Source organism: Lolium perenne, chromosome 7 (genome assembly GCF_019359855.2).
Source record: "Lolium perenne isolate Kyuss_39 chromosome 7, Kyuss_2.0, whole genome shotgun sequence".
Taxonomy (NCBI): Eukaryota; Viridiplantae; Streptophyta; class Magnoliopsida; order Poales; family Poaceae; genus Lolium; species Lolium perenne.
The window spans coordinates 165,904,289-165,918,376 of NC_067250.2; the positions used below are offsets into that span (position 1 = coordinate 165,904,289).

Consider the following 14,088-nt stretch of genomic DNA (forward strand, 5'->3'; position numbering starts at 1 on the left):
ATAAAAAAAACAAGCTGGGAGTATACGGATAGAGATCAGGTGACATGCACCTTTTGCATGTCACCTGGTGACATGCGGCCTAAATCCAAATTTAAATATTGCGAAAAAATCTGAAAAAAATCATGCATGTTCACAGCACATATTAAGATAACCCCTAAAAATTTCTGATCAAAATTCGAAACACACATCGCGAAGCAAAAAAGAGAAATCTGTCATGAATAGTTCTCAAATTCAAATATGAGTTTCTCTGTAGACTATTCACATCCGAGTTTCTCTTTTTTGTTTCTCGATGTATGTTTCGAATTTTGATCTAAAATTTTTAGGGGTCGCGTTAATATGTGCTGTGAACATGCATGATTTTTTTCAAATTTTTTCGCAATATTTAAATTTGGATTTAGGCCGCATGTCACCAGGTGACATGCAAAAGGTGCATGTCACCTGATCTCTATCCGGAGTATACAGCCTACCTGGCTTGGTCGTGAAACGGGGCCGAACTCAGCTTCCGACGACCGGACTTGGGGCGCCACCGTCGTGGTGGTTACCGGGGAGACGTTTGAACCGCCGGCCCTGTGAGATGTAAATAAATGGAAAAAATAGTTAGAAAATAAGAATGAACTGGAGGACACGCCGCTAGAAACCTACCCGGACGAACCCTCGCCCACTGGCTCGATCTCCATCGAATAGAGGATAGACTGCTCTGCGAGAATGCCCAGGCGATCATAAGTGGCCATACAACGACGCGCTAGCTGGCTAGATGTCAAGTTTTTCTCGGCGGTCCTAGTCCTCATCGTCTTCCCTAGGATATCCTGCCGCCGGGCCGCCCGGCTCAATGGAGCCATGGCTTGCGAGGTACTTTACTAGTTAGGGTGGAGGGCTGGTGAAGGCTAGTTGCTAGCTACCAGGACAACAGAAAGAGAAGAAGGGTGGAGCGTGGAGGGCTGGTCAAGGCTAAATCTTACATACACCCAGAAAAGACCATCGTGCCCTCGCGGGGCTTCTGAGCAATTATAGAGACGTGTGTTCTCAAATGGGCAAGATAGGGTACCTTCCCGAGGAAGCATCTAGCACCCAAGCCGATGGACTGCGCGTTGAACAATGGTTACAGTATGTGTAAAAAGAAAAGATAACAAGGGAAATGCCTGACAGGGTCCAGAGGTGCATTTAATCGGACATGGAATTCCATATTTTATTACACCATAGAGTATGTGAACATAAACACAGAATACAATCAAGCGCTTAGTGTTTACATAAAGGGCCCAAACTGAAGATAGGAAACGTAAGCAAGTCCCTCTCCGCCAAATAAGATCATATATTGTCGTTAGGGCCGCCCTGGTGAATCCTCTGAATGAAAAAAGCCCATAGTTGGCAACCTAAACCCGCCGCTCTAGTCCGAATAGGAACTTCCGTCCGATGAGAACCTTTTGACAACAAAAATTAATTAATTCAGTACTGCATAAACCGCAATTTCAATTAGATAAACACGAAGATTAAGATAGGCGCATGTATCACCTGTCGATGCGAACCCAGATAGTCAGCTCCGTGCACGGTTGAAACCATTGCAACGACCACTCTAGTTCCGACGCTTTGGCGGGCCCGGCGTGGTCGTGCTGTTCGCCAGAATAGTGGCCGTATGGTTGGGGCGCATTAAACCGATCTCAGAGCGATTAGGTGATGGCTTGCCGTGCAACGACATACTCACCTTGTACTCCGGCCACACGCACGCCGCCGACCTAACGCACTCAACGGATAGGCTGGCCAGCACGCATCCATTCTCCGGATGGACTTGCGTATATGTGTGCCAGACGAACACGGTACCATCGTTCCCGTAGAAGATGACCGGACGTCTTGGCTCTGGCGATGCCAGCACCGGGATGATGAACGCCATCGCGGTGCCGTACGGGATCATGTCCACATAAATCGAATGGATTTCTCTGAGGTGGGCGATGAGCGCTGCTGGCGAGGCGGCGAAGTCACAGCCAGCCTCTGTGCAGTCGCACGGGCCGTGCGGGCACGCGAGCTCATGGTCGTGGAGCCTGTTGTAGGCGACCACACTCCCGCACCCGTCGTGGGGGCACTCCATCCTCTTTAATCTGCTTTGAAGAGGATATTGATGGGGAGGGGAGGGGAGGGGTGAGTGGAGAAGAAGGATGGTGGTGGCTTTATTAATTCGGGCCTCACCGTCCCACCAGTTAGGCTAAAAAAGGTGACGCTGAATGTTTCACTGTCTATGTTTTCACATGCAGTACACCTTATATGATGGCCAAAAATGGGATATGAAGATTTTCTCGAAATATCAAAAAAATAGATTTATGTTTGACATATGTGTGATGTTACTCAAAATTGAACTACATGTTACAAATGGACGGTCGGCAATTTTGAGGGAAGAAAATGAATTTTAAATATTGAAATACTTTGAGTGTCTCTGTGTGAAGCCTTGCACTAAGATCATAGAAATTTCCATTACCCTTGTACGGATGGTGGGTCCTAAAAGTTGAAGTAATTTGACTGCAACAAAAAGAACTTCAATGAAAATAAAAATGTGGACTAGCTTGTGTCGTCATATGAGATATATATGCTATAAAAATAACAAACTAAAATCCTAAGGGTGATTTATATAAATCAAGTTTGATTTCTTGCTTTCATGTATGAGTTAATTTATTAACATGGCTTTCTACCCCCCCACCACCCCACCCACACACACACACACACACTCTCTCTCTCTCTCTCAAATGGGGGTGAGAGGAGAAGAAGGATGTTCGTAACTCAGGCCTCACCATCCCACCAGACTTTGGTCGTTGCCCAAGACATCCATGACCTAAAAAAATGACGTTGACTGTTTCATAGTCTACATTTTCACAAGCATTATACCATATATATTGGCCAAAATGTGATGTGTAGATTTTCTCGAATTGTACCGTATTTGGATTCATGTTTGACGTGTGAGCGGTTTTACTCAAAATTCAACTACATGTTCAAATTGCCAGGTCGGAAAATTTGAATGAAGAAAATATAGTTTAAATATTGAAATAAGTGTGCATATATATATATATATATATATATATGTGTGTGTGTGTGTGTGTGTGTGTGTGTGTTTTGTGCACTACCATTTTACGAATGTGGTGGGTCCTAGAATATTGAAGCTAATTCAAAAAAAATGTGCTAGCTTGAGTCATCGTATGAGATAAAATTGCTATATAAATAACAAACTTACAACCTTAAGGTAATTTAAAAAAGATTTATTTTCTTGCTTACACATGTGTGGTCATGTTGATTGCATTGTATATTAGTATGAACTTACTAATAATTATCCCCAATTTTGGCAGCAATGTCCATCTTACCGTTCACATATATTTTATTCAACTTCATTTCCCACAAAAATACATTCTACTTTATTAGTGTAAAATAAGAGCTTTATGTGAGCTTTATTGTGAAGTGGCTACCTGAGAGAAGGGCCAAATTTTCAAGGTAACAATTTCGAAACATGACATACTTCATAACATGACCATTTAGGTGATATATATGTTGATTATTTCTCGAGTTTGTAATATATGTGGGCTTATGTTGAGTTTTAACCAATTTTGGTCAATTTAAAATTGCATGTTCTTTAAAGTTCGGCATGAGATTTGGTAGAAAATATGCAGATTTTACCATGGGAGGGTGTTATGCTCCATGCATGACAAAACTACAAAGAAAAGATGAACAATTTGTACAAATGGCGAAGCCGGTGAATTTGAAGCAAATTGAATGCAACCAAAGGAAATTCATTAAAACTAAAAAAAGATGAAGAGTTGACGAGGAAATGGTATGGCGATTTGAAAAGAAAATGAATCACTACATATGTGCATCTGGTCATAATAAACGAAAATGCCAAGTAGAGTTTCCAATTTTGTTCATAAAAATAGATCAAATTTGAACTAGATTTGTGATGTAGATTGGTCATAGAAACCGCTATAAGCCATCGCAATGTACGGAAGTGAATGATTCTTGGCATCCATATTTTAATTACTTCATGTAATGTAATTGAACAAGCTAGATTGGGTATTGCCCCATGAAATTGTACCACACATGCCAACAATAGTAAACCTGATTGCTTCCAAGTATGCCAACATTATGTGGCTTGATTAAATGTGCATTAAACTTAAAATGCCTGTTTATTTATTTTGTTTTAGTAGTCGTATGACAGTGAAGGATCCAGAGTTGCATTAATCGGCGAATTGGGTTACATATTACATAGACTAATTCATGGTAAACATAAAATACATCCAATCCCTCAACATTTTTAGATAAAGGTCTAAGTAGTAAAGATTGGAACATCAATCAGGTCCTTCCCCACCGAAGTAGATGACCACCTCCAACACTACGGCCGTCCTGACAAGAACCATCAGCAAAACGTCTCTTTTAGTCCTTGTACTGAGTACTTTGAAGCCGGAAGCCCCAGACACACCCTTCCTGTTACGGTGATGAAGCAATATAAACATCAAAAGAAGAGGCATAACAAGATCTCCAACTCAGGGACACTTGGTGGACGCCGAGATATAGGTCGCTAGCTGTGCACGGAGATCCTCTTCTCCTTGCTAATCGCCCTGTCACAAGAAAAACAAATTAATTCAGCATTACTTAAATCCGCATTAGCATCGTCCCAATAAGATTGAGGGTAGTGTTATGTTCACTCACTCCTTATCGATGCGCAAATAGATAGTCAGCTGCTTCGATGATTCATTGCCGCACAGGTACCGCGGCGGCACCGAGAGGAACGAAGTGACATCTCCCAAAGAAACTGTGCCCGGAGTCGGGCTGCTCGTCGGCTCTAATACCGCCTTCACCACGTCAAACAAGTGTTCCCCGGTAAGCTTACGCGGCCCCGGCATCGGCGGGCCGTTCGCCCACATCGTCACCCTATACCGGGGCAAGTTGCATGCCGCCGGCCTGACGCACACGAAGGATACCGCGGTGTCCATGCCGCAAGGGTGGATGTGCAAGGCGAACACTGCGCCATCCGTCCCGTAGCCGATGAACTGTTGTTTTGGCGAGCCCGGTGCCGACACCTTCAGATGAACCAATCTGAAGTCCTCGTCGTACGGGAACCTATCCACAACGGTCAAGTGGGCTTCTCTGAGGTGTAGGATGAACGGTACCTGCGAATCGGCGAATTTGCAGCCGGGGTGCGTACAGAAGCAAGAGCCGTGCGGGCACGCCATCATGTGCTTGTCTTCCTCGTTGTAAGGGAACTCCCTCCCGCACCAGTCGTTGATGCACTGGATCGTCGGCTTCAGAGGCTGCTTCTTCGGCACAGGCAACTCCATAGTCTAAGATCTGATGAGGGATCGGAAAGGGGCGCGGGGGGTTGTGGCGGCAGCGGCGCGAGCGAGGGGGGAGCAGTGAAAAGCTGAGAACTGAGATGGGAGATTGATGTTTATGGAGATTGATGTTTCTTTATAGAGGGCTCTTCTTTTAACTGGAGCCTCTAGACTGGTGGACACATGACCTGTGCTCACTGAAGTGTGCGACCTCACGCATGGGAACCACACGTAAGTGACATACCAGTTGGTGTACTCGGGTGATTATTATAATGTATTAGTACTCCATAGTTTCCTACGGATCCAAGGGTAGGAAAGCCAAGTTATCTCATTTACAAGACATTATTTTTTCGATGAAGCCAAGTTAACTCATCAATCAATTGGTATATTTTGGTTATATTGAAACTTTTACTTGAAACTAGTTGGTCATGCCATTCTACTACTCGCTTAAAACTTTTACTGCGGGGAGGGAGGTGGGGGGTGATGCTACCCTGAATTTGTGGGACCCAAAAAAAAAACTCGGAAATACGAGCGATGCCTCAAAAAGAAACACATTCATCCCCCTCCCCCAGTGATTTGACCTAGATTTGAAATCAAGGCACACGTGATTCAAAAAAGGCAATCTAAAAACATGGATTATTCATCATTTTGTACATATATATAGGGAAAATACCAAACATGCCATACCAGTGTTTTAGAGAAGAACCCTCAATTAGATTGGCACCATGTTGGACTTCGTCCAACTAAATTTCCTCCCACATGCATGTGAGCTTCGTACCACTACACAAGAACCATGCCAGACTTTTGAATCATGGCCCAATTTTATGTATATATTTGAACTTTTCATCATGCACACATGAATACTTTGCAAAATATGTGCATTTTGGGTTGTCGCCCGTAAATGTGTTTTTTCTTGTCTACCACCAATCAAGTTTTCATTCGCGGGGAAACATGCATGACAGGATGACCATTTCCAAGGTTTCATGAATTATCTCAATGTGCATCCATATATATACAATTTCTTGGGCTAAATCCGATAAAATGCAAATTTGATACAGTGTGTAGATGAAGTACAGATCAAACTAATAATTTAAAAAATACATGGGTGTGTGACCTGAATGTGTGGATCGAGCCAAGTACATTTTATATAATAATGGCCAAACACATGCACTGCACCCTCCTACTAGAACAAATTAAAACAAGAAGGGCGAGAGCATCATGAGATTGCTCGACGTATCTAAATTTCAAAACAAGCCGAATTAATAAGTTATTGTGGGGCTTGATATAAAAGATCGAAACAAAGCATGCATAGTCATATCATTTGTGGTTCATAATACCTCTATGGATAATACCAAATAAACATGGCATATATACACTTCTATTTTTAAGACAAGAACCCTGCATATTTTTTTGCACCATGTGTTTGAGGCCTCGCTTACCCAGAAGTGTGTGTGGGAGCATTGCATGCTACGAGAAAACAATCCCAAACATTTGAATCGCATGACTCATTTTTTGGTAGTGATATATAGGTTTATGGTTTATATACAAGGTTTTGTGTTAGGGTCTAGGGGTTTAATATAATTAGGGTTTAGGGTTTATAGATATTGACATCATCTGTTTCATTTCACATTTGTGATGTACAATACTACATACCTAAGTAAAATCGATCATTCTTAGTCACTCCAAAATGAAGCTCGTGGTCGGGAGGTTTTTGGAATTTACATGTTTGAAACCCAATACCACTTCTCTTCATGCTTGACTTCATAATTAATTAAGACAGAGTTTACGGTTAGGGGGTAGATACATGATTTTTCTGGTTTGAATATGTCTAGATCGACCTTTGTACGTTTATCAACTTGAATGCTTAATGTATAACATAAGAAGACTATGTGCTTTGCTTTTTCATTTTTTTATTTTTATGCCCATTTGAATTTTGGTCAAATCCTAGGTTAATTTGACCAAGAGTTAAACACGTTTAAAACATGAATATGAAAAAGTAAGCATGTATCCTTCTTAATTAGTCACTCCAAAATGAAGCTCGTGGGAGGTTTTTGAATTTCCATGTTTGAAACCAAAAACAACTTCTCTTCCTGCATGCTTGCCTTCATAAGACAGAGTTTAGGGTTAGGGGTAGATATATATATATATGATTTTATGGTTTGAATATGTCTAGACCTTGTTTATCAACTTGAATAATGCTTACTATATATATGACATAAGAATGCTATGTCCTTTGTTTTTCATTCTTTTGATTTTTTTCTGAATTTTTATGCCCATTTGAATCTTTTGGTCAAATCCTAGGTTTGACCCAGATTTAAACAAGTTTAAAACATGAAAATGAAAAGGGAAGCTTGTATCCTTCTTAGTCACACTAAAATGAAGTTTTTGGGAGGTTTTTGAAATTTCCATGTTTGAAACCCAAAACCACTTCTCTTCATGCTTGAGTTCATAAGACAGAGATTAGGGTTAGAGGTGGTAGATACATGATTTGTATGTTTTGAATATGTCTAGAGACCTTGTTTATGATTACTATATATATGACATAATAAGACCTTGGTTTTTCATATATTTTTTTGATTTTTTGAATTTTTATGCCCATTTGAATCTTGGTCAAATTCTAGGTTTGGCCAAGATTTGAACAAGTTTAAATCATGAATATGAAAAATTAAGCATCTATCCTTCTTAGTCACTCCAAAACTCTTGGAAGGGTTTTTGAAATTTCCATGTTTGAGACCAAAACCACTTCTCTTCATGCATGCTTGACTTCATAAGACAGAGTTTAATTAGGGTTAAGTTAGGGGTAGATATATACATGATTTTCTGGTTTGAATATGTATAGGCCTTGTTTATCAACTTGAAAGCTTACTATATATGACATAAGAATGCTATGTCCTTTTTTTTTTCATTCTCTTGATTTTTTCTGAATTGTTATGCCCATTTGAATCTTTTGGTCAAATCATAGGTTTGACCAATATTTAAACAAGTTTAAAACAAGAAAATGAAAAGGTAATCACGGATCCTTCTTAGTCACTCTAAAATGAAGCTTTTGGGATGTTCTTGAAATTTACATGTTTGAAACCCAAAACGACTTCTCTTCATGCTTGACTTCATAAGACAGAATTTAGCGGTTAGGGGTAGATACATGATTTGTCTAGTTTGAATATGTCTAGACCTTGTTTATCAATTTTAATGCTTACTATATGACATAAGAAGACTATATGTGCTTTGCTTACTATATGACATAAGAAGACTATGTGATTTGACCAAGATAATTTAAACAAGTTTAAAACATGAAAATGAAAAGGGAAGCTTGTATCCTTCTTAGTCACTCGAAAATGAAGTTTTTTGGGAGGTTTTTGAAATTTCCATGTTTGAATCTCAAAACCACTTCTCTTCATGCTAGACTTCATAAGACAGAGTTTAGGGGTTAGGGGGTAGATACATGGTTTGTCTAGTTTGAATATGTCTAGACATTGTTTATCAAATTGAATGCTTACTAGCTACATGACATAAGAATACAATGTACTTTGGTTTTTCATTTTGCTGTTTTTTCATTTTCTGTCCATTTGAATCTTGGTTAAATCCTAGGTTTTGACCATGATTTATACAAGTTTAAAACATGAATATGAAAAATTAAGCATCTATCCTTCTTAAGTCACTCCAAAATGTAACTCTTGGGAGGGTTTTTGAAATTTCCATGTTTGAAACCAAAAACCACTTCTCGTCATGCATGCTTGACTTTCATAAAATCGACCGAGATTAGGGTTAGGGGTTAGATACATGATTTGTCTGGTTTGAATATGTCCAAACATTGTTTACGAACTTGAATGCTTACTATATGACATAAGAAGACTATATGCTTTTAAAATTCAAACATATGGTAAGCATTCTTATGTCATATAGTAAGCATTCAAGTTGATAAACAAGGTTTGGACATATTCAAACCAGACAAATCATCTATCTACCACCTAACCCTCAACTAGCTCGGTCGATTTTATGAAAGTCTAGCATGAAGAGAAGTGGTTTTTGGTTTCAAACATGGAAATTTCAAAAAAAACTCCCAAGAGTTACATTTTGGAGTGACTTAAGAAGGATAGATGCTTAATTTTTCATATTCATGTTTTAAACTTGTTTAAATCATGGTCAAACACCTAGGATTTGACCTAGATTCAAATGGGTAGAAAATTTAAAAAAATCAGAAAAATGAAAAACCAAAGTATATAGTCTTCTTATGTCGTAAGCATTCAAGTTGATAAACAAGGTCTAGACATATTCAAACTAGACAAACCAGTATCTACCCCCTAACCCCTAAACTCTGTCTTATGAAGTCTAGCATGAAGAGAAGTGGTTTTGGGTTTCAAACATGGAAATTTCAAAAACCTCCCAAAATCTTCATTTTAGAGGTGACTAAGAAGGATACAAGCTTCCCTTTTCATTTTCATGTTTTAAACTTGTTTAAATCTTGGCCAAACCTAGGATTTGACCAAAAGATTCAAATGGGCATAGAAATTCAGAAAAAATCAAAAGAATGAAAAACCAAAGGACATAGCATTCTTATGTCATATATATAGTAAGCATTCAAGTTGATAAACAAGGTCTAGACATATTCAAACCAGAAAATCATGTATATATCTACCCCTAACCCTAAACTCTGTCTTATGAAGTCAAGCATGCATGAAGAGAAGTGGTTTTTGGTTTCAAACATGGAAATTTCAAAAACCCTCCCCAGAGCTACATTTTGGAGTGACTAAGAAGGATAGATGCTTAATTTTTCATATTCATGATTTAAACTTGTTTAAACCATGGTCAAACCTAGGATTTGACCAAGATTCAAATGGGCATAATTTAAAAAAAAATCAAAAATGAAAAACCAAGGCACATAGTCTTCTTATGTCATATAGTAAGCATTCAATTAAGTTGATAAACAAGGTCTAGACATATTCAAACCAGGAAAATCATGTATCTACCCCCTAACCCTAGCTAAACTATGTCTTATGAAGTCAAGCATGCATGAAGAGAAGTGGTTTTTGGTTTCAAACGTTTAAGCCAAAAGCCCCTTTTCAAATATTTCAAACTTATTCAAATTTGGTTCAAATTTGAAAGACATACAAGTTATAGCACACATAGTGCATACATTTTCACACATACTGCACTTGATGCTAACCCTATAGTTTGAGGCCATTTGGATGAGGTCGAAAAAAATCTTGGATTAGAATCATGTTGTTCGAACCCCGTAGTTGGATTTTTTTTGAACCTTGATCTATAGAACTGGGCAAAACCCTAGTTTAACCTATTTAATTATAGATTTGTTTATCGATTTTTCTACAGTACCTTTTTATTATTACTATGCAGCACATGTGTGTTTGCCCGTCGAGTGAAACTCGGAGGAAGAGGGATCGCTCGGAAGGAGAGAAGAAGGGAGAGCATTATGGTGTCTCCCCTTTTTCGGGTGATGATGTTGGCGTTGTGCAGTGGTTTGTCGGTGAGCAGGAGGTGCGATGAAGCGAGCGCTCGAGCGAGGCCGAGAATGAGAGAGATTTTTTTATGAGAGGGACAACCGAAGGATCCCGAAGGACCCAGAGACGTCCAAAGATGCAGCATCCTGAATTCCTGATGCGTCTTCTCTTGACAAAGAAGATGGCTGGGAGTTTGCGTACCTATTGCACGTGACTTGTGCTCACTGAAGTGTGGGACCTCACGCATGGGCACCACACGTAAGTGACAGACCTGTTGGTGTAAAAACTTGATTGATTATTATAGTGCATTAGAACAAAGTTTCCTATGGATTCAAAGGGTAGGAAATCCAAGTTAACTCATTTACATCCATGAAGCAAAGTTAACATATCTATCAGTTGGTACATTTTGGAGTGACTAAGAAGCATCCATGCTTACTTATTCGTTTTCACGTGTTAAACTTGTCTAAATCTTGGTCAAACCAAGGATTTGACCAAGATTCAAATGGGCAGAAAAAAAATAGAAAAATGAAAAACCAAATCAAATAGTTTTCTTATGTCACATAGTAAGCATTAAAGTTGATAAACATGTTGCCAAACTATTTGAAGGGCTATTTTCTAAAACACTAGTATGGCAGTATGGTATTTTCCCTAGCTATGTAGAAAATGATGAACAATCCATGCCTTTTGATTGCCTTTTTTGAACCACCTTTGGCTTGACTTCAAATTTAGGTAGGGCAAAATCATACGGGGAGGGGACGAGTGTTTCTTTTGGATGCATCGCTCGTATTTGCAAGTTTAAATCATGAATATGAAAAATTAAGCATCTATCCTTCTTACTCACTCCAAAACTCTTGGGAGGGTTTTTGAAATTTCCATGTTTGAAACCAAAAACACTTCTCTTCATGCATGCTTGACTTCATAAGACAGAGTTTAGGGTTAGGGGTAGATATATACATGATTTTCTGGTTTGAATATGTCTAGACCTTGTTTATCAACTTGAATGCTTACTATATATATGACATAAGAATGCTATGTCCTTTGTTTTTTCATTCTCTTGATTTTTTTTCTGATTTTTATGCCCATTTGAATCTATTGGTCAAATCCTAGGTTTGACCAATATTTAAACAAGTTTAAAACAAGAAAATGAAAAGGTAATCATGGATCCTTCTTAGTCACTCTAAAATGAAGCTTTTGGGATGTTCTTGAAATTTCCATGTTTGAAACCCAAAACCACTTCTTTTCATGCTTGACTTCATAAGACAGAATTTAGGGGTTAGGGGTAGATACATGATTTGTCTAGTTTGAATATGTCTAGACATTGTTTATCAATTTTAATGCTTACTATATGACATAAGAAGACTATGTGCTTTGCTTACTATATGACATAAGAAGACTATGTGATTTGACCAAGATAATTTAAATAAGTTTAAAACATGAAAATGAAAAGGGAAGCTTGTATCCTTCTTAGTCACTCGAAAATGGAACTTTTTTGGGAGATTTTTCAAATTTCCATGTTTGAAACCCAAAACCACTTCTCTTCATGCTAGACTTCATAAGACAAAGTTTAGGGGTTAGGGGGTAGATACATGGTTTGTCTAGTTTGAATATGTCTAGACCTTGTTTATCAAATTGAATGCTTACTAGCTACATGACATAATAAGAAGACTATGTACTTTGGTTTTTCATTTTCTATTTTTTTAAATTTTCTGCCCATTTGAATCTCGGTCAAATCCTAGGTTTAACAATGATTTAAACAAGTTTAAAACATGAATATGAAAAATTAAGCATCTATCATTCTTAAGTCACTCCAAAATGTAACTCTTGGGAGGGTTTTTGAAATTTCCATGTTTGAAACCAAAAACCACTTCTCTTCATGCTTGACTCTCATAAAATCGACCGAGATTAGGGTTAGGGCGTAGATACATGATTTGTCTGGTTTGAATATGTCCAAACATTGTTTATCAACTTGAATGCTTACTATATGACATAAGAAAGTAAGCATTCAAGTTGATAAACAAGGTTTGGACATATTCAAACAAGACAAATCATGTATCTACCACCTAACCCTAAACTCGGTCAATTTTATGAAAGTCTAGCATGAAGAGAAGTGGTTTTTTGTTTCAACATGGAAATTTCAAAAAACCTCCCAAGAGTTACATTTTGGAGTGACTTAAGAAGGATAGATGCTTAATTTTTCATATTCATGTTTTAAACTTGTTTAAATCATGGTCAGACACCTAGGATTTGACCAAGATTCAAATGGGTAGAAAAATTTAAAAAATCAGAAAAATAAAAAACAAATTATATAGTCTTCTTATGTCATGTAGTAAGCATTCAAGTTGATAAACAAGGTCTAGACATATTCAAACTAGACAAACCAGTATTTGAATTTTTATACCCATTTGAATCTTGGTCAAATCCTAGGTTTCACCAAGATTTGAATAAGTTTAAAACATGAATATGAAAAAGTGAGCATGTATGCTTCTCAGTCACTCTAAAATGTAGCTCTTGTTGGGAGGGTTTTTGAAATTTCCATGTTTGAAACCAAAAACAACTTCTCTTCCTGCATGCTTGCCTTCATAAGACAGAGTTTAGGGTTAGGGGTAGATATATACATGATTTTATGGTTTGAATATGTCTAGACCTTGTTTATCAACTTGAATAATGCTTACTATATATATGACATAAGAATGCTATGTCCTTTGTTTTTCATTCTTTTGATTTTTTTCTAAATTTTTATGCCCATTTGAATCTTTTGGTCAAATCCTAGGTTTGGCCAAGATTTAAACAAGTTTAAAACATGAAAATGAAAAGGGAAGCTTGTATCCTTCTTAGTCACTCTAAAATGAAGTTTTTGGGGTTTTTTTGAAATTTCCATGTTTGAAACCCAAAACCACTTCTCTTCATGCTTGAGTTCATAAGATAGAGTTTAGGGTTAGGTGGTAGATACATGATTTGTATGTTTTGAATATGTCTAGAGACCTTGTTTATGATTACTATATATATGACATAATAAGACCTTAGTTTTTCATATTTTTTTTGATTTTTTTGAATTTTTATGCCCATTTGAATCTTGGTCAAATTCTAGGTTTGGCCAAGATTTGAACAAGTTTAAATCATGAATATGAAAAATTAAGCATCTATCCTTCTTAGTCACTCCAAAACTCTTGGGAGGGTTTTTGAAATTTCCATGTTTGAGACCAAAACCACTTCTCTTCATGCATGCTAGACTTCATAAGACAGAGTTTAATTAGGGTTAAGTTAGGGGTAGATATATACATGATTTTCTGGTTTGAATATGTATAGGCCTTGTTTATCAACTTGAATGCTTACTA

The 14,088-nt window shown here is 37.9% G+C and overlaps 1 protein-coding gene across 1 annotated transcript; it reads right to left on the reverse strand.

Annotated features, from left to right (window-relative positions):
- Positions 1–1,570: 1,570 nt before the first annotated feature.
- Positions 1,571–2,080, reverse strand: LOC139833748 (uncharacterized). The gene has a single exon (XM_071824095.1). It carries the CDS (start codon positions 2,078–2,080, stop codon positions 1,571–1,573), a length of 510 nt encoding a protein of 169 aa, XP_071680196.1.
- Between the last annotated feature and the right edge of the window lie 12,008 nt (positions 2,081–14,088).

Coding starts and splice junctions, on each gene's coding strand:
- LOC139833748 (XM_071824095.1), bottom strand. CDS start 2,080: ATGGAGTGCCCCCACGACGGGTGCGGGAGTGTGGTCGCCTACAACAGG.